Here is a 19,068-nt window from a genome sequence, read left to right as displayed (position 1 = left end):
CAAGTTTAAACATTTGGTAAGTGTTTGTAGTTAAATCACCTTCATATGCAGAAAAGTAAATTCCGTAGTAATTTCTCAGAAACATCCAGGCAGATTTGGATGCCCCACAAGCAAGAATCCCACAGAAATTTTATGTAAGCTATCAAGAGTTTTAAGGGTATTGTTAGAGATAAAAAATATATTTAAAAAAAATAGCTTCAGTACATGACTATTTTGGCATCTATGATCCACTTGTGTGGTAGGGTAGCACCAGGGTTAGCGTAGCTTCAAAAATCAAAGTAACAGTTATCCTTGTTTCTCTTATTATTATTACTTTATTTGATAATTTTATTATTAATAAGAAAATTCCCAGTTTGGGAAGAATAAAGTAAATCGATCTTGTTTCAGTAACTGCTGAAGGCTACTTTATACTGATTACCTTGCCGTTTTGCCTTAAACATGGTTTGTTTTGCCAGGACTAATATGGTAAACTCTTACCGGTAGATACCCTGAGCCATATCATGTAGCTTTGGATAAAAACAAGTCCATTTATTTACATGGAGCATTTACAAAATACATCTCTTCATTGAATTCAAGTGGTTTGAGAAATGTTGGTTTGTCAGAAAGATAGCAACAGGAGGCCTTTGGATGTTTCCGTGTGAGGACAAGCTGATTTTTCACTCATATGTAGGCACGTGAAGTCGAGACCAATCAGCTCTTTTGGTTTTAGAGCTCCACCGTATTAATTGGCCTGACATCTCCATCTTTGCTCACAACCAATGAGCATCTAATGATTACAAAATGATTTATTTATAAGAAGCAGCATGAGCGGTACTGGTCTTGGTACTCGTATGTGTTGCACATCCCTTATTCTTGTGTGTTCGTAGCAAAAAAGCCTCACGTTTCAAACAGTAACCATACTAAAAGTGACAAACAGATGGCAACAAAATGATTCCTGGTCCACAGCACATTGCATAAGGTAGACAGACGTACAGCATGTGTCCTTATTTATGTTGCCCTGTAAAAGAATAATGCTCTCAGTTTCATTTAAGGCAGTGAAATGTGCTTTCCCTTTGACATTATAAGTGTGTTAGTCTACCATGATCAAACTATCAATGTGCCTGTAAATGTTATTTATTCCTTTCAATTAACAGCCATTTGAAGGCATCATAACTTCCACACAGGTCAGTCATTTCGGTCGTGACTAATAGAAAAAGCTGTATATTAAAATATTTACTGAAATAGTATTATAGGTAAAATATCAACATCCCTGTTATCTAAAGGTCAGAGGCATTATTTCTATCAAAAACCTGTTGTTGTTTTTTTTTTTTAGAAGGATCCATTCTATGTTTACTTATTTACAGCGCTGACCTGTGCTCAGCTGTACAATAATTTACACAACAGTCAAGTTCATGGTCCTGGGTGCGTTTTTAAGTGCGTTTCGTGCCCACTGGTGTCGCTCTCTGAAACCACCTCTGGTGTGTCCGCAGACACAGGAGGCTCAAACGTCTTTGAAAGCATCTCTGAGGCCTCTCAAGACTCAAACTCGCTGTCGCTGCTGACGGAGATGTCGGGGGTGGACGCCCCCGTCTCCCGGTGTTCAGTGTCCTCGCTGTAGTCACTGGCCCCAGGGCTGCCCATGTGGCGAGGGGAGCTAGGCAACATGTGGGCGTGATGGCGGCGCTCCTGACTGGAGCTGTTGGTGGAGTTCTCTGAGGGTGCGAGGGAAGGATCCTGCTGTAGCCTGTGTGGGGAGGAAAACATGAGAGATTTCATGACTTCACGCTTTGTAATTTCTTACTTAATTTAGACCAAAATTAACTGTGATTTCATCGTGGTGGCGTATGCGGCTTTGACCCGTACCTGTTCTTTGCAGATGCGGCGCGGTCTCTTTGGCGGCGGTTTTTAAACCAGTTGCCCACCTGGGTGGGTGTGAGCCCCGTTGCCTGGGCCAGGTGGCGTTTCCGAGAGGGGTTGGGGTATGGATCTTGGAGGTACCACTCCCTCAACAAACTGCGAGTTCTTTCCTTGGGAACAAATATGCCACATTTAAGCAGTCTTAAATCACTTTTATCCCTTTTTAAACATTTTTATTTTTCAAAAAGTTTTTTATTGTTCAAGTCTTCCCTGAAAGTTGAAAATTTAAATATATTGATGAACAAATGATGTTTTGATAGTTTGGTCTTAAAGCATTTATAATCTTATTACTCTCATATGATGCTCTGTATAATCGTATTAGGCCGGATTTATAAATAGATGATAGCAATCAACAGTATAAGTATCCATAATCATCTAAATCCACCAAATGAGATCACAATAAAGGGCTTAAAATGCTGGAGATGCTGCCCCTGCTGCTGGTTTCAGTGTTAAACTTAAAAGCAACGTGTGCCTACCACCACAAGGTGACGTTCACAAACGTAAAACAAGTGCGTAAAAGTATTTTTTTTTAAATTCTTTTCCAGTTAGGGAAGGACTAAATTCGCAAAATGGACGAAATTATTTTACTCAGTAGTGGTCATATTACTCTTTTTGAGTAAATAAGGCCATAAACCGGCTCCAATAGATCAGCGTTTTTTCCCCAAGCGATGTTAATAAACAGCCGATTAAAAAATATGGGAGTAAAATACATGAATAAAAGTCAAAATAAGAGACAGTTGTGTTCCAGTAACAATCTCGAGAAAGTGCCTTTGGGAAACATGTATCATTTTTATCGTCTGGAGACGCCTAAATTCGCAGAAGTGGTATAAGGATCTGTATTAAATATAAAGTCGTACACTTCTAAGGAGATTTTCGCGCGAATATTGTGAATGGTGAACGTATCTGATGTCTATAATCTTGCATCAGGTCACCGAAAGTAGTTTATTGGACTTCGAGGCACAGTGGAGGGATCAGCGCCGGGCTGCCCATTATCATCTTAAGAGCTCAAAAACCAGACTGCCTGTGCAACTGTGTCGGGTTAGAAAGCACTTTTCAATGTCAAGTAAAACGTCCTATCGTGATACGGTGTGCTTTTTGGAGACGATGGCTCGGGTTTGGATTAGAAACACAAAGTTATGACGATGCAGAAGGTTCTCGTTACCTTGAAACAGTGCGTTTTCTGCTCGCCGTCCCAAATGGTGCGTGGCAGTGGGAACTTCTTGCGGATCCTGTACTTCTCCACCGGCCCCAGAGGCCTCCCTCGCAGCCTTTCGGCCTCCCTGTAGTGTGCGTCCAACCACAGTTCCTGAAGTTTCGAGTGCGACTCGCGCGTAAACCGGTGCGTCTGGAGGATCTGGTAAAGCGCGTCAAAGTTCCCACCGTGGAAGGCGACCAGCGCTCTCGCTCTCATCACCGATTCGTGTCGGTTCAGCGCCTCCCCGGCCGAGCCCGGGACGGCGGCGGGCAGTGACCAGAGGAACCTGCCCAGGCGCTCGATGTCCCCCGTTTCCTCCAAGTTCTCGCACACGCGGGCGACCTGGTCCGGCGTGAACATCGGCAACGGGAACATCTCGGTTTGTAGGCTTCTGACCCACTGGAAGCGCTCAAGACAGCATGGGCCGGTGTATCCGTGCGTGCGTAAATCTCCGTGCGCTTTCTTTAAAAAAACCAAAACAAAACAAAACAGATAAAGACAAGTACGTTGACCGCTGCCTCTCTTATGCAAGCCCTTTCCCGGATGAGTTTTACGGAGAAACCGGTGCGCAAAGTTCGATCCAGAGTCGACTCCAAATAAAGAGGACAAGGAGTCAAACTGTATTTATAGCTAGATACAATTAGCATCTCTGTGGTTGTTTTGAGAAGGATTATACGGCCCCAACCATTAGCCTCTTAGTGGGGGGTAGTGTGTATAGAGGTGACTGCCTGATCAGCTTGTTTGGCTTAGCCTTAGGATACATTGACGGTCATGATGATTGCGGCGAACAAACAAGGAAGGATGGGTGATTTAATAGGTCGGATCTGATGGAGATGGAGGCCTGGAGGGGGAGAAGGGGTGTGTGTGAGGGTGGGGTGAGAGGTTGAAGATGGTCTGCGGAAAATAAGCAACACACATCTGAAGATCTCTGTGCTTATTGGACTTTATCAATCAAACAAACTTTAAAACGAGCCCCGCCGCCACAGAGGTGGTCGCCGGTTGAGTCAGGGCGGCCTCAGGGGAGTGCATTCGGGGACCCAACAAAGCTCCAGCCCTCTAATACCATCGTAATTAAAGCAGAAGTCGTTGCACTTGGAGTCCATCTTCCTTCTGACCTCTGGCCGGGTCAAGACATAATGAAACACGTCGGTTCACCAGCGGACTGCAGAGGGGAATTAATGATCCGCTGCACAGTTCAATCCTTCTGATCTTCACGGCTCATTAATCAGCCTTAAGATAATTTTCCTATTAATCAGGTTAAAGGTCCTGATAGCATCTGTCCGGTCTAAACATGCTACTGTACACTTCACTTGCACATCAGGGGTGTGATGGGTGGGTGGGTGGGGGGTTTGTTGCATGTTTGCAAAATTGGCAAATACAACACCAAAAGCAAGAACAGATGGTAGTTTGCAGGACGATAAGTGATGATAAGGTATGATGTATAATGATAGGTGTATTTAGGATTTGCTTAAAGGTCCCAGTCAGGTTACGGATCATCTAAGAGGTAAAATCTCTACAAATCTGTCTAGGATACAGATATGACCCTGCCTGCTCCCCCACCCCCACCCCCCATTTATAGATTTTTTTGGGTGTAATTGTAAGGGGATAAAAACAACCTTTTGGGTACATTTCATTATCATTATCCATTGCTCAACTCTCAAATATCACAGTGGTTGAAGGTGAGATCTGGATCAATTAACAAACCAGTTTATTCCTGGAATCAACGCATCAGTCAACAAGATAACCCTATTAGCATCAACCTGGAGATCCAAATTGGATCCCAGGGTGCTCCTCCAGTGGAGCTGCAGGTGTAGAGCAACTTTATAAGTCGCCGGCTTCCATTTGATACACGTTTGATCCGAAACCTAGACGGAGGTGAGCCGGTGGGTTCGTAGAAAAGGGGTTTAGGAGGTTTAGGTGTAAATTGTGCACAGGCAGAGAGAAATTAGCTAAATTGTTAATCCAAACTATCGACATTTCACACTCTTCATGCCACTACTCCCCCCCAACACACACACACACACATCTTATGAAGGGGTGTGTGTGACATGCACATATAATGGGGAAATCCCCTGGCCCAATCTGTTTAACACTTCCAGAGCAGACTGAACCAAGGACAAGAATAAACAAATAAATAAATCAAGTGGTGATGGGATGAACAGGATAAATTGTGAATTTCAATCTTGTATATGAAATACATGTTAGAAAAATATGTTTGGAATAATTACGCCGTTTTTCTACTGTTTGTTAGATTATATTTATGGACATTTTTGTCATATTATGCACAATTGTTTGAGGATCCATGTGATGTGTGCACACTTGAATATTACCTTATGGTCAAACATAAAAGTATAATTTATCCTGTCCCAAAACAATGCACAGCTAATTTTGAATAGTGTGGAGATATGCCAACAATCTGGCAAAAATTAAAGAAATTAACTATTTACACAGGAGAAATAACCATAGCTGCACAAAGGTAACTTTAGCTTATCACATGGCTGGTGGAACCCCACTTGGAATAATTAATTAATAGATTAACCATAAGCCTCCTGATTTAAAAAAAAAATGACCTGTTGATTTTGCCAGCAGGCGTATGTGTGAGGAAGGGGGGGGGGGGGGTCTAAACCCACAAGAAGCACAATTAACAAGCAATTGGGAGGAGAAGTAATTAGTATTATCTCCTTATCACCGACAGCCCCTATTCGAGGGAAAAATGGGTTAAAACACACACAAACACACACACACACACCGACACACACCCACCCACACACACACACTTGTGTCTGAGCATACACACAGTAAATCCCCCCCAGGCAAATGTGTAAGGGCTAATTACGAGTTCATTTGCAACTCAATAGCAGTATCCTCTCAGACAGGTCTATCCCCCCACCCCCATGAGTCACCCCCTCCCATCACCCCCATGCGCACTTTGTTAACTTTAACCGGCCCCAGACAAAAAGTGCCCCGGAGAGGGCGAGAGAGGGGCACATTCGCTGACAGAGTAGGCCATGACTTGGTTTGCGGTTTGGTCCCAAACGTCCATTTCCAAGTTCTCCGGGTCGGTCAGAGCGCCTCTTCAAGCTCCTTTACACTTCGGGGTGTGAAGTTAAATACTATCTGGAGATTATTTGCGTAATGAGATGTTCTTTCCCGGTATGATTAACAGGTGGATTTTTGTTCCCCTCCAGCGGGACGAAACCACGCCCAAGGCGATATCATGTTTACTGTTTGGAGGGATCAGATTACCACAGGCTCAGGGCTACCTGGCAAATTCCAATTTAAGGCTTTTAAAAATATAGCTGGGGAAGTCTCGGCTCAGACTGGAGTGTGTTTTTTTTGTCCCTGATTGTGGTCAGAGGGCTTTTATAGCCACGGCTGACTGGGTGACACAGTAGCAAGCCAAGACTTCCGCTGTTGTTTGGAAGGAACGGGTTTTTTGGAGGGATTATCGGTTCTGTTCGCTGTGGTGTGCTGACTTGTCAATAAAGTTTTCATGCTTACTTTAATGGCATCCAAAGGCATTGGTTTATGCAAACCGGTATACAGGCCACCTCGTTTTGAAAACATTAGGGAGTTGACCTTTTAAGGGTTTTTCCAAAGCCCCCCTCTAAGTGTGGCCTGACAACGGCGTAGCGGACGCCCTCAACCGCTTCATTGCAAAATCCTCTTCTACTTCCATCGTATGTAACAGGTGTTACTGGTTGTTTAGAAATCCTGTTGGATTTAAGGTGGGGCTTATTCTTACCTAATGCTATAATGCTCATTAATTCCTGCTTTGGTGACTTACGTCCCCCCCCGATCCTCTCTGTTTAACCTGTCCCATCCACGCCCTGCCGCCCGGCTGTTGCATTCAGGGACACCCTTCTCCATTAGGATGCTCATGGCCGACTCCTATTAGACAGGCTGCATTTGTTTTTGAGAGGGGAATGGCCCTGGGAAGGCAGGAACGTGAGAGCAGGGTGCAGGTTTGTAGTGGCCCCGCTGATATGCACGATTCTGTCCTGATCCCAGGGATGTGTTGCCATACTTCCGCATTCCGAAGTTCATACGAACTCATTTGCTATAAAGTTTAAGTAGATCACAACGACTTCATTTGTGCGAAACCAGTTTAAGGACTGGACAGGAAGGGGTGGGGGCAAAGATCAGATGGTTTTTTTCATGATGACCCCTTTTATGATGCATTTAAGAGGCTCATGAGGGACATTTTCCAAGCCCTCAGTACATTTGATTTTACTCGACTGGTTGTAGGTTTGACTGGTGGTTGCCATGCGGCACTTTTAAATTAATTCCACCACTGACTTTAAAAGTTGTTTACAGCAAAAGCAATAAATTCCACCCCGAAGCAGTGAAAACAAATATCCGTCCTCCCTTATATTGATTTTTGTCATGTTGTTTTGTCACTGCTAAAATTTAATCTGTGATATAAATCCGGCTTAATCTCCAGCATTCCTTTGAGGAAGGGGTCACCCCCCCCGTACTGAACGTGTATATTAAAAACCATACGTGATTCAAGCGAAATTCCACACAGGCTGTTGCAAACGTGGGATTATGGGCCGAAAATCCATCAGGAACAACTCTGATACCTTTGCACCGCGGAAACCTGGGGGTAATTGTATCATAGCTCTCCTCATCTGGCACTGCACAACCGCGACCCATGAGCCTTGCATTAGTGTATTGATCGAGGCAGAATTAATTCACGCTGCAGTGCACACATGTTTGTGTGCGTTCACTTTCCGGTGACATGAAAACCAGCACGTTGGCGCCCTGGACACATGTATAACACCCCTCTATGATGACTCACCTGGGCCATGTGTGTGTGTGTGTGTGTGTGTCTGTCTGTTGTGTGTTTTCCCGCCGGGGCTTATGCGACAGCAGGGGTGGAAGGCTAAGAGGCGTTAGTTTGGTGAGAAGGATTACCTATATCTGTTAGGCCTCCTTTTCTTTCCCCGGGGCCATGTCACGTCTCATTACTGCTGTCGTCCAGGCTGGATAGTCTGGTTTTAGAGGTGTACCTTTAAGATGTGCGCGGCCTGGCCGGCCAACAACACCAGTTTAGAGGCCGAGCGATACGCGTGCGCTTTGAATGGCTTTTGTCTCCTAATGTTTTTTAATCAGGCAAGCTGGTCATTTTCTCCCAAAGTTGGCACGGAAGGCATTCTGGACAATGGGTGACTTTAACTAACTTCAAACTGTGTAGTTTATGAGAAACAATGGCAAATATATGAAGCTCTCTGGATTGTTTCCCAGTTTTATTAATTAAATACAAGGTTGGTTTAATTCAGTAGTTGTGGTTTTTCTTATATGCTCTGGCCGGATGGACCGAAATAATTGAGGAAGTCAAGCAAACCTGGATAATGCAAAGAAAATCAAAACAAAACACTATTTTGACATTTCAGATTAATTAATGAGCTGTTCTCTATTTAAGTTTCTTTAACTTTACTTTATTTATCTAATGCACTATGTTATGCAATAGGGTGTCATTTTGTGACGACCTCTATTGTGGCACCGCTGTTGCTACACAATGAGGTTTTTTTGTGTATTTTCAAAGTGAGACACCCCCGTTAGCAAACTGTTTATTTGGTTAAATCGCTCTAAACCATTTGGACTAATCAGTTGTAAATCCTTCCAGTCAAGTGGCCACTAAAAAAGCCGATATCAAGCTGAGGGACATATAGGCACTCTCTTCCAACCGCTGTCCAACTATAAAGGGGACAAACTGACACTTGTTTTTGTCTGCGGTCCCAAATTCCTTTCATCAGTTCGGGTCATTGACTCCCTAATTTCTCCCTTGCTCACCGACCCAGAAGGACAACGCTGGCGTTTTTGACCCCTTCCACTGGTCCGTTTTCCTCCCCACCCACTCAGAGGATCTCCACGCTCATCTCGCCCTCCAGCTGGTTCAACCCCCACCCCCCCAACACAATCCAGAAGCCACGGAGCACTGCCGGCCCAGGCAGGGCGGCTAATCTAGATGGCAGGAGGCCTCCCCTCCTGCTAGCATACACAAGAAAGGGCAGCCCTAATTGCTTGTGTCGTAAAGCTCTCTGACCCAGATAAGCCTCCACTCCCCAAAGCTGCCAATGTAAACCCCACTTTACCTCACCAAACCTGGCAGTCTTGATCCTCACAAGACCCCCCCCCCCCCCCCCCCCCCCCCCCCCCCCCCCCCCCCTCCCATCCCAGCCCTCCCAAACATTTCTGCACCTTCTGCCGCATTGTTTATTGCTGAGGTCAAGGGCTAGACTGGGAAAAATTGACCACCGCCGGTTGACATCTTAGCCGTTATTCACTTGAAGGGGGATGCTAACCCACACACGAACACAGACCACTCGATTCGGGATGCCTAGCGAGAGCTGATCCAAAACCAAAGGGTCCGAGTTGCGTGCCGCCAGGCCCTGGCATGCCGGTCTGTTGCGCGACGGGTAATAGAGGCTTAGTCACAAAAAAACGGCGCACTGGCCTCGGTCAAGTGCGTAATGTTACACGTGCCTCGCATCACCAGACAGATGGCCCTCCAGGGCATTCTCTTCCCCAACTTTCACAGACTATCTTCACCGACGTTCTAAACTTTGGGCAGGTCTCTTTCATTTGCAGATGGCCGCCACTGAAATATCGCAAACGTGGAAATCCGGCGCCTTATTGAAGCTTCCCTCAAAAGTCGACTTTAATAGAAATGCTAATTAGTTAATAGGAGCTTTTAAGTGGATGCCGTCCTGACTCACCCTGTAATCACCCATCACATGGAATCGGTACAGGGATGCTGTTAAACTGCCATTTTATACCTCCTTACACCAGGTTCATCTCAATGTTTTGGCGAATTCCATGGCTTCCACTAGGTTTGTTATGTTAAATGACTTAAATTTGCAATGTGCATTACTGGCTGCAACAGCTGCTGTTTCTTGTGTGTCCTGATTTACACCCTGTAACTTATACAGATAATGTCAACACTAATTGACAGTAGAAATCCCTGCGGTAAGGATAACTGATTGGATTGGTGTGTCTCCAAATGCTCAAAGAGCACCCCTGTGACTGATGATGCTTGTCATAGTAGCAACTGAGGCGCAATGAGTATCAGACGTCCTTCATTCATCACCCAGCAGCTTTATTAGCCAACTCCAGTTATGCAAATCAGGCGTTACACGTCGTGAACAAACAATACCGTCAGAATTGTGTGATTTGATAGCATCCTGAAAACAAAAAAGAAACAAACTCATGCTAACAAACATATTTTCTGCAATAAATATATCATAAAACCAACATAAGCAGCAATCACATAGCAACTTAACACTTAAAATATCTAATTTATGAATATTTGCATTGTCACCAGACACACAAAAACAAGATTAAACAAGAATTATTTCTGTCAGAAGTTCATGTTCGAGTGCAAAGATAGTTCCCGTAGCTACGAGTCCACGGGATTCGTCTTGTTCATGGTTTACACAGTAATTCTTTAATCAGGTGACCCGTTTGTAATGCTACATTTTGACCTTTGACCCACTGGCTCCATTATGTAGTAGTGTAATTCCCTTAAAAAAACAGTTTCATCAGTCACTTGTTTCATTTAATGGCCTGTGTGCTTTTGTTTCCCTTCCCTCTGCTGACATACGTGGGCCCAAGTCCACACAGCTCTGGATTTCTGTAATAATCATATAGAAAAAACGGTGTACTGAAAAGCTCAAGCGTTTACTGCCACCTGGTGGCAAAACACAGAATTTACTGGCATCAAAAGCTCGGTCAGGAACTAGGGTGGATTATTTAGACTCGGAGGTAGAAGTTACAGTAAAATATTTGCACCAGCCTGCCTTTACATTATTATCTTCATGGATGGATAGCTTGTTTTAGTCAGCCACACTTCCTTATTTTAAAGTATTCTGGCACATCGCTGAAAGAAATAACACCTTTCTTGCTGTAATAATAAAAACCTACTGGCTTTGATGAGAATTACATTTCTGCTGACTCATAAATACATTTTAGGCAAAAGTGAAACCCCCTCCCTTTCTGGTGGGAGTTATTAGTGGTATTTACTTGTGAATATTATTTTCAAATTCATAAAAAGTTGTTATTGCAGACATGAGTAAAAATACCAAACAACGGACATGATAATCATTCCGTGCCTACTTGACTCCCTGTGATTTCAGCTGGAATCATGGCAACAATAAAGCGGATTTAGCACAAGTGGTGGTTGCGTCACATGTAGAGAACCGAGAAGCAAACCAAGGAAATCGATTCATTCTAACTCCAACTGTATCAAAAGCAATTTGTAAAAGGACGTTTTGAGAAAGGAAATACTGACGGACACTAAATCTGGGCAAAAACAAGTAAGGTGGACGTACGTCATTTGGCACAGTACAAATAGGCAGGATATGTGATTCGGTCCATGTCTCATTTCAGCAGCGTCGGATGGAGGATGGATATTTGGTTTTCAGGCCCTCTTTGAAGCTGCGAAACAAAACCCGGTTGCGTTTGTTCTCCTCGTCCTTCCTGGCATGAAACTCCCCTTGGATTTTGAATCCGCGGTGCACAACGAAGGCTGAGCTCAGAACTGAGAACTTGTACCCGGCCACGAAGAGCTCGCAACTCTGGGAACATGAAAAAGGTGGTTGGAGGCCGCAAATAAAAAGAAAAAACCACGACATGGAGTTTTTACAAATATTTCATAAGAACTGTTTCAGATGCTTAAGTTAAACAAACCTGGCTGATCCGATTGAAGCCGTATTGCTTGAAGTTTTCATCATAAAGGGGCACGCTGTTGGGCCCGATGTAGAACGGCTCCCAGGGGTCCACCCATGTGATTGTGTAGGCGACTTCAAGAGTGGCCGTCTCCCTAACGTGACTGTTCACCCACCGTGAGTAGTTGGTGGGGGCTTGACAGCGAGGGCACAGTTCTTCGTAAAAGGGCCGGACCTCCCCAACCTGGTACAGCTGAACCAGCTCCGCCTTGTTGGCTGGGATCTTCCTGGCGTGGCGGATCTCGAAGGCGGGCAGGACAAACACCTCATCGCCGGCTGGCTTGTGCTTCCTGACCATGGCCAGGAACTGCTGGTGAAGGTCAGCGCTTGGCATCATGTCGATGTCGATGACCAAGACGTAGGCGGATTCAGTGCCGCTTCTGGCGACATTACGGAGAAGGTTGTTGGGGTAGGAGACGTTTCCACTGATGTCATAGTTTTTGTACTTATCCCTGTGCTTCTCCAGCCTGAGGAACACAGAGGCGCAGTCCTCCAGCCCAGCAAAATGCTCGCGGTCCTTTTCGGGAAAGCTAGCTGTCTCTCCCGAAAGGCAGACCAAATGGAAGTCCACCAGCGCTTGAATTTGGGGGCAGAAGAAGCTGAGCGCATAGACCAGCGCGGTGGCAAACCTGACATCTTCACCATGTGCAAATATGGCTACGGACAGCGGATTCTGCCACCTTTCCAGGAGAGATTCCAGGTGATGCAGGTTGTTGATGGTCGTGTGTGTCGCTAAGGTCAGGATGTTCGAGCTGGGGTCAGATCCTGGTTTGAGGTTTGTGGTGAAGTCACTTTTGATCAAGCTCTTGTAGACACGGTACTGACCACTGTTGTCAAAGATCCCACCGGTGGACAGGGAATATCTCAGACGCTCTTTCCGCCAGTTTTTCTCGGGGTGCCCATTCGTCTTACCCCCAGACCCTCCAAAGAGCTCTGAGTACCGGTAACGCTGCTGCTTACCGTGAAACTTGGATAAGAAAGACAGGTATAGGAGCTGCAGGAGCGCCACTATCAGTAGAGCACCGAGCACCACTTTGAACGCAGAGCATTTCTTGGAGAGATGCATTCCAGAAAAGAAACTAATTAGCTAATTACCATACACGAAGCAGGTGCACGGAAGGTGGCCGATTCTTGTAGAGCAATGCTTCAGCCAATTCCATAGGTTGCGTTACAAGATCGATGCTAACAATGTAGCCGATACGGCGGTAAACATAGCACACATGCACGCATACTTTGCATTAACACTGCGAGGCTCCGCCTGACTTCAGACCAGTGCGAACAAGCAAGGTAAAATGCTGACTGCAATCCAGTTTCGATTATTTTCACAGAAATATCCAGTTGTCGTCTTCTTTGCTATTGATGCTGCGACGACGGCGCATGTAAATACGTAATAACCGTAACGGCACATATAAAGGCGCAGTGGATTACTAAACATTAAAATTTGTTGCTGTTCCACCGCTATGAAAGAACTTATATAAGAAAGAAATTATATAAACCTATTGTTGGGTTATTCAGAACTGCGTTACACGTTTACGCAGACGTCATCTGTAGCTGAAGATGTTTATGATCCTCTTCAAAGGTGATCTGTTCAATGGACATAGTCGCCCGACGAGGTGGCCGAGTGGTTAAGGCGATGGACTGCTAATCCATTGTGCTCTGCACGCGTGGGTTCGAATCCCATCCTCGTCGGAGTTCTTTATTACTCTTCTCGACTAATTTCCGATCTTTTGGCTTCTAAACATATAAACCACGCTCGTATACAAAATAAGTCTTGAATCTTAAAGGATACCAATGTCATCACAAATCTTTTTGGCACATAATATTTGATCTTATGAGATATAAGATTCAATTTTTTGAGATTATATTATCATGAGCTACAGAAGAAGTCTACAAAGTCTTGTGTTATTTGTAATATTCTAATGCAGACAATCTACATTTGTATCAGGAAAGACTGTTTCAAGAACACATAAAATATTGAGATGCCAGACACAATCACAAATGAAGCATTTTAATTCACATCAACAAAAACCTTTATCCTGACAACTATATGTACTGTGCAACAGCAAATATCAGAGCCAGATGGTTTTTATTTATATGCTTGTCAGATATTCAATGTGCACCCATGCACTGCTGACAGTGGTTTAGTTTGCTTCTACAGACTTGTATGGTTATATCCGCCTTTGCTTTAGTAACCACCAAAAACAAACCCAGATCTGTTGTATGAACAAACCTTCTGCTTATTAGAGGATGTTTTAATTTGCAGCATGTTGCACAAAGAGAGGTGGAGCAAAGTTGACAGGAGTAATTTTTGGGTATCCACTTGTTTACAGTATAATCTTGTTCATGAACTTCACAACTCAAATACCTTCCAGGATCCAGGTTTGCAACACAATTAAGGTAGTTCCACCTATTTTAGGACCTTATGCGATTTCACACCTAATCATTTTTTAGTTGTTATTCCAAAATCTCATTTACTCAATAAGTACATGGTGTATATAATTATTTGCAAAACGCGTTCATGTCAACCCCTCAGCGTTTATTAAAGACAATGAAAAAAATTGGCAGTTTTAGACAGTGCAATAATTACTATTCACTGAACACAAACTTGGGTTTATTTTTTACTTATGTCATTGTTTAGAAATACAAAAATAAAAGATTAGCGTCAAAGAAAGGCAAATGCACACAATATTTTTACATGCGCTACCATTGACACAAGTAAGCTGGATTTTAAACTGTCACGTGAAGAGTTCAGTTTCTTTATTATAATTGCGAAATAATAAGGCCCTACAGTTTTGTACTATTACAACAACCTATGAGACTAAAACACCAGCTGCGCTTTTAGAACCTTCGCTCTCCCCTGAAGATGATTGGCCTTGTGCCTCTTTTTCCCCTTCTCCCACCAACCGGATGTTGTAACGTTCCCTGTACTCTGTGAGTTCCCGTCCTTTCGCCTGCATCTTTGTATTGAGGGACACAATTACTTTTGACATCTGCAGGGGAGAAGAGAAAGACAAAATAAAATAGTATCCAAGATCACTCTTGTTTAAAATGACTGAAAAATGACCCTGTGTGAATTACATTATGACAAATTTACACAAACATGTTATCCATTTTTTGTTCCATTCCATTAAAACATTGAAATCAAAACATTCAAAGATACATTAAGTTCTAGTGTCAGTAGTCACCTCCTCTTTGTTATTTTCCAGGGCAGGTAAAACTTCTTTTACAGTTCTCTCCACCAGTATTCCTTCTACTAAACGAAAGCATTTACGTGAAGGATCCACATCTTGTAAGGTGTCAATTACTAGGCTGGAATAAAAGAATATAAAATTATTCACTGCAAAAATGAAAAACCCGACAAATCCATGTATACGTGCGTGGGTTAATCTGTTCTGCAAACCTGTGCTCGTTGATGTTCATCTCCAACTCTGCAACTTTAGAAGCCATACTACGCTGTTCTTGACGCATCCTTTGAAAGGTTGCTACCACCTAACATAATACAGTCACAAAAAGGATTTGTGTAACAGAACCAATGAAATATTTACAAATCAGTTATGTTATAACTTTTACATGTCTAGAGTTGAATTTAGTGAAGTCTCAGACAAATTTAGCACTGCTAAACAGCTATTAATAAGAGATGAGAAATCCTAAGGCATGGGATCAAAACCATGTACAAAAATAGAAATTCAAGCCACTGGGGAAATAACAGCTTTGTAATTACATCAACTGTCTGCGGTATAAAGTTGTAGTATAATGAATACTAGCCTTGGTGTACTATTATAAGAACTGTGCGTTCTTCAGGGATAAAAATAGTTTCGCACTTTTGGGTCGGAAAGTCGGTTGAACCCACCAAGCCTAATAAAGCTCACTTAAATGCACAAGCACGTGGTCAATTACAATGCATATGTATCTAAATAAAAGTTTAATAACACAATAAACTGCAATTATTTTGAAAATCTAGAGCATCTATAGTGGCACATTGTTGAAAAAGGATATGGTAAACGCATCATGACAGGCGAATGATGGCGATCGGGAAGCTAACGCTAGTCTTGGTATCAGATTAAACCACTTTAGCTTCACCCAACAAGGGTGAAACATCGAAAAACAGTTGTGAAGGTTAAATAATGTATTTCTATAGGTGAAAATACCTGTTCTGCTGACGGAGTGGACTGTTTTCCGCCGCTGCTATTGCTAGATTTGCTACCCGTGCTGCTACTGTTGGCTGCCATCTTGAAATGGGTGTTGCTGTGAAGGACCCCTCAGCTGGATGCCCGAGTAAGTGCCAGAGCGTAAACTCTGCGAGGGTTGGAAGGCAGGTCGACGTCATGCTGTGTAATTAATCATGTTTCTCTCGTAGTGATGTCAAAATTTTGATACCTGTCAGCAACAAAAATTTAGAATTCTCAGTGACCGTTATGCCCCGTGGTCTGATCTGCTGAACGCTTTACATTATATTCTACATTTGCTCTTTAGTATTATTGCGCTGCTAGTGCAAATATCACCCAGCAGGTGGAGCTAGTTTGCCCTGATAGTTGCACAATGTTAAGTGAAGAAGAGAAAAGGACTCGGCAAGTTCAATGATCAAGAAGCCTGAGGGTTGTGTGCAGGTAGACATTAGTTCAAACATATTGTAATATGACACGTTGTTTGACATGATTAAGTCATTGATCCCAGTCACGTGCATTTTGGCAACCTCCAGGAAATGTATTGGCCTTTTTCCAGCTTGCAGACAAGGACTTAAACAGATAAATAGGTGAGTAGACTGTTCTACCAGACAACGGTAAAGAAACTGAAATTTAAAGCACGTTTCTCCATGTCTTTATATATTTATTGTATGTATTGTCTTTATTTATCCTTACTGCAGTTATAAATGTCGTTATTGATGGACTATTAAATCTTGTGCACGAAGGATGTCTACATCACAGTGGCCACTGGCTGCTGTGTGTCAAATGACAGCCACCCCAGACAAAGCAGCCAACTTGTCTGCCTGTACCCAGCTGGTGGAAGAAGCCAAGGAGCGGGGAGCCGCTATGGTCTTTCTCCCTGAAGGCTTTGACTATATCGGGTCCAGTCGAGAAGAGACACTGTCATTATCTGAGCCCTTGACAGGGGACACAATTACGCAATATTGCCAGCTAGCCAGGTGGGAAAAACAATTTGTCTATTTGTCTTGTGCATAGACCACCATTTATTAAAAAAAATGAAAATGTATATGTATCCATTTTTACTGATCTCCTATCATTAATTTAATCGGCACTTGTTTTGGCAGAATATTTTAATCTGCGCTGTTTACAGGAAATTAGGAATTTGGCTGTCTCTGGGAGGGTTTCACGAGCGAGGACACGACTGGGGATCTGACAGACGGATCTATAACAGCCATGTAATCATTGATGAGCAAGGTGCTGCCTGTCCCACGCAAACACACCCACGTTACTTTATTGCGCAGAAATTACTCTTTTACTGACATTCTCATTCCATTCACAGGCAAAACTGTTTCTGTCTACAGGAAGTCCCATTTGTTTGATATGGAGCTGCCTGAAAAAGGTGTTTCTCTTAAAGAAAGTGCCTTCACAATCTCTGGACCATCCCTCGTCGCTCCAGTCCAAACTCCTATTGGCAAGGTGACTTTTTAACTTGTCATAATAATCACATTATAATATGATCCTGACTTGCAAACAACTTAGAATGAGCAGTAGTATCTCCACCTATTTCTGAGCCATGGATAAACAAACTAAACATACAGTGCAAGGTTTAATAAGTGACACAAGGAATGTATTTATTATGAATGTTTAAATAAGTAACCAATGTTAATTGCCAACTAATATTGTTGCCAGGTTGGTTTGGGCATCTGCTATGATCTGAGATTCCCCGAGTTGTCCTTGGCGTTGCAAAAGGATGGGGGTGCCCAGATTCTGACATATCCATCAGCTTTCACTGTAGCAACAGGACGGGCTCACTGGGAGGTGGGAGTTGTTAATGATTGCCAAGGCTGGACTTCATAAAACCAAGAAAAGCAAAATCAAAATATGTTTTTTTGCAGGTGTTGTTACGAGCACGGGCAATTGAGAACCAGTGTTTTGTCCTGGCAGCGGCACAGGTCGGCCAGCACCACGACAAGCGCGCGTCGTATGGACACGCGCTGGCGGTGGACCCCTGGGGTGATGTGTTGGCGGACTGTGGAGGGGAGAAGCCAGGTTTGATGCTGGTGGAGCTAAACATGGAGAAGCTCGACAGCACTAGGAAGCACATGCCAGTCCAGCAACACCGCAGGGACACTGTTTTCTATCATAGTCTAGAGCGGACGTGACTGCAAGTCAAAGCAGCAAACTGAACAGAAGATCTTTGGCTAAATAGAGGTTTAATATGCATCAATATGCGATCAAAGCTCCAAGATATGGACTTGGACTCTAATGTATTTAAATTACTCATTCTGATCAATAGATGGTGCTATTTACAACAAGACCAAAACATAAAAGTTGTCATCAGTGTATTTGTAAATCAGTCTGTATTTTGGAATCACCCTGCGGAATTTTGTTTAACCTTTATGTCTGTTGTATTTTTTATGCTTAAGTAGAAAGACAGTATCTAATTTAACAGACATTTTAAAAGTTTTACATGAATTTACACTTGAACAAAAATAAAATTACACCGGTTGAAACATACAAAATTCAAATACCTGTCTGTACTAATAAAATACTGTATTTATTATAGCTAATGTCAGTTCTTAATGTAATCGCCTTTGGTTACTGTGTAACTCCTGTTAGTTGATATTTTACAGAGTTAACTGGTTAATGTCAGTGAGAACGTCACATGTTGGATCACATGATTCTGCTTTACTGTCGGATTCAAAACTTGAATCTTGAGCGAGCTTGGATATTATATTATGATGGGTCGGCCCAAAATAGTCGGTTTTCATAGGTCATTAGAAGTAGCCAAAGAAAGTCCAGCAATGCGGTTTGTTTTTCTAAAGTAAAGGACTTGTCATCTCAAAACACAAGTAACAAACATGCAGTGGCACACTAGTAAATATTTTAGATTTGACATATATTGTCATATTATTTTGACAAAAAAAAATTATATTGTCATTATTTTGAATGGTTCGCTGCAAGTATGTCTCGAGACTCAATTCCATTTAACTTTATTGAAACAGAGTTTGTTACAACCGTTATTCAGAGCCTGACACTTGCAACCACCGCCACCGTTAAGCAAGTGGTTAAACTTTGTTTAGCAGCAGCATTATGGTGTTGC

The 19,068-nt window shown here is 43.1% G+C and overlaps 4 protein-coding genes and 1 non-coding gene across 8 annotated transcripts; 2 read left to right on the top strand and 3 right to left on the bottom strand.

Annotated features, from left to right (window-relative positions):
- Window positions 1-1,298: 1,298 nt before the first annotated feature.
- six7 (SIX homeobox 7) lies at window positions 1,299-3,794 on the bottom strand. Its single transcript, XM_003978032.2, has 3 exons — window positions 3,059-3,794; window positions 1,843-2,006; window positions 1,299-1,723 (listed from the first exon to the last, which is right to left on the bottom strand). The coding sequence occupies exons 1-3, from the start codon at window positions 3,464-3,466 to the stop codon at window positions 1,513-1,515; spliced, it is 783 nt and encodes a 260-aa protein (XP_003978081.1). The 5' UTR covers window positions 3,467-3,794; the 3' UTR covers window positions 1,299-1,512.
- Window positions 3,795-10,172: 6,378 nt separating this feature from the next.
- Window positions 10,173-13,360, bottom strand: b4gat1 (beta-1,4-glucuronyltransferase 1). Its single transcript, XM_003978046.3, has 2 exons — window positions 11,783-13,360; window positions 10,173-11,670 (listed from the first exon to the last, which is right to left on the bottom strand). Exons 1-2 carry the CDS (start codon window positions 12,884-12,886, stop codon window positions 11,479-11,481), a joined length of 1,296 nt encoding a protein of 431 aa, XP_003978095.1. The 5' UTR covers window positions 12,887-13,360; the 3' UTR covers window positions 10,173-11,478.
- Window positions 13,361-13,427: 67 nt separating this feature from the next.
- Window positions 13,428-13,509, top strand: trnas-gcu (transfer RNA serine (anticodon GCU)). Its single transcript has one exon. It is a non-coding gene; the product is annotated as a tRNA-Ser (tRNA).
- A 307-nt stretch (window positions 13,510-13,816) lies between these two features.
- Window positions 13,817-16,121, bottom strand: pfdn2 (prefoldin subunit 2). Its single transcript, XM_003978031.3, has 4 exons — window positions 15,969-16,121; window positions 15,221-15,309; window positions 15,006-15,129; window positions 13,817-14,810 (listed from the first exon to the last, which is right to left on the bottom strand). Exons 1-4 carry the CDS (start codon window positions 16,047-16,049, stop codon window positions 14,631-14,633), a joined length of 474 nt encoding a protein of 157 aa, XP_003978080.1. The 5' UTR covers window positions 16,050-16,121; the 3' UTR covers window positions 13,817-14,630.
- A 130-nt stretch (window positions 16,122-16,251) lies between these two features.
- Window positions 16,252-18,530, top strand: nit1 (nitrilase 1). 4 transcript variants are annotated; one of them, XM_011619333.2, is made up of 7 exons: window positions 16,252-16,427; window positions 16,520-16,573; window positions 16,730-16,963; window positions 17,116-17,219; window positions 17,305-17,441; window positions 17,655-17,783; window positions 17,861-18,530. In XM_011619333.2, the coding sequence occupies exons 3-7, from the start codon at window positions 16,731-16,733 to the stop codon at window positions 18,125-18,127; spliced, it is 870 nt and encodes a 289-aa protein (XP_011617635.1). In that variant the 5' UTR covers window positions 16,252-16,427; window positions 16,520-16,573; window position 16,730; the 3' UTR covers window positions 18,128-18,530. The 4 variants fall into 4 exon arrangements, with proteins under 4 accessions (XP_011617635.1, XP_029696290.1, XP_003978094.2 ...); XM_029840430.1 differs by having other exon boundaries at window positions 16,685-16,963; XM_003978045.3 differs by having other exon boundaries at window positions 16,252-16,573.
- Window positions 18,531-19,068: the final 538 nt, after the last annotated feature.

This window comes from Takifugu rubripes, chromosome 8 (genome assembly GCF_901000725.2).
Source record: "Takifugu rubripes chromosome 8, fTakRub1.2, whole genome shotgun sequence".
Lineage (NCBI taxonomy): Eukaryota > Metazoa > Chordata > Actinopteri > Tetraodontiformes > Tetraodontidae > Takifugu > Takifugu rubripes.
The sequence above is the reverse complement of the archived record's forward strand: the minus strand, read 5'-3'. Positions and strand labels throughout refer to the sequence as shown.

Excerpts from the sequence above, each read along its gene's own strand:
- six7 (XM_003978032.2), bottom strand. The coding sequence starts at position 3,466 with ATGTTCCCGTTGCCGATGTTCACGCCGGACCAGGTCGCCCGCGTGTGC. Across the intron at positions 2,007-3,058 it reads AGAAAACGCACTGTTTCAAG|GAAAGAACTCGCAGTTTGTT; the intron begins GTAACGAGAACC and ends TTTGTTCCCAAG. Across the intron at positions 1,724-1,842 it reads GCCGCATCTGCAAAGAACAG|GCTACAGCAGGATCCTTCCC; the intron begins GTACGGGTCAAA and ends CTCCCCACACAG.
- b4gat1 (XM_003978046.3), bottom strand. The coding sequence starts at position 12,886 with ATGCATCTCTCCAAGAAATGCTCTGCGTTCAAAGTGGTGCTCGGTGCT. Across the intron at positions 11,671-11,782 it reads GCTTCAATCGGATCAGCCAG|AGTTGCGAGCTCTTCGTGGC; the intron begins GTTTGTTTAACT and ends TCATGTTCCCAG.
- pfdn2 (XM_003978031.3), bottom strand. The coding sequence starts at position 16,049 with ATGGCAGCCAACAGTAGCAGCACGGGTAGCAAATCTAGCAATAGCAGC. Across the intron at positions 15,130-15,220 it reads ATGAACATCAACGAGCACAG|CCTAGTAATTGACACCTTAC; the intron begins GTTTGCAGAACA and ends CTTTTATTCCAG. Across the intron at positions 14,811-15,005 it reads TGGAAAATAACAAAGAGGAG|ATGTCAAAAGTAATTGTGTC; the intron begins GTGACTACTGAC and ends TCTCCCCTGCAG.
- nit1 (XM_003978045.3), top strand. The coding sequence starts at position 16,473 with ATGATTAAGTCATTGATCCCAGTCACGTGCATTTTGGCAACCTCCAGG. Across the intron at positions 16,964-17,115 it reads CAATATTGCCAGCTAGCCAG|GAAATTAGGAATTTGGCTGT; the intron begins GTGGGAAAAACA and ends CGCTGTTTACAG. Across the intron at positions 17,784-17,860 it reads CAGGACGGGCTCACTGGGAG|GTGTTGTTACGAGCACGGGC; the intron begins GTGGGAGTTGTT and ends GTTTTTTTGCAG.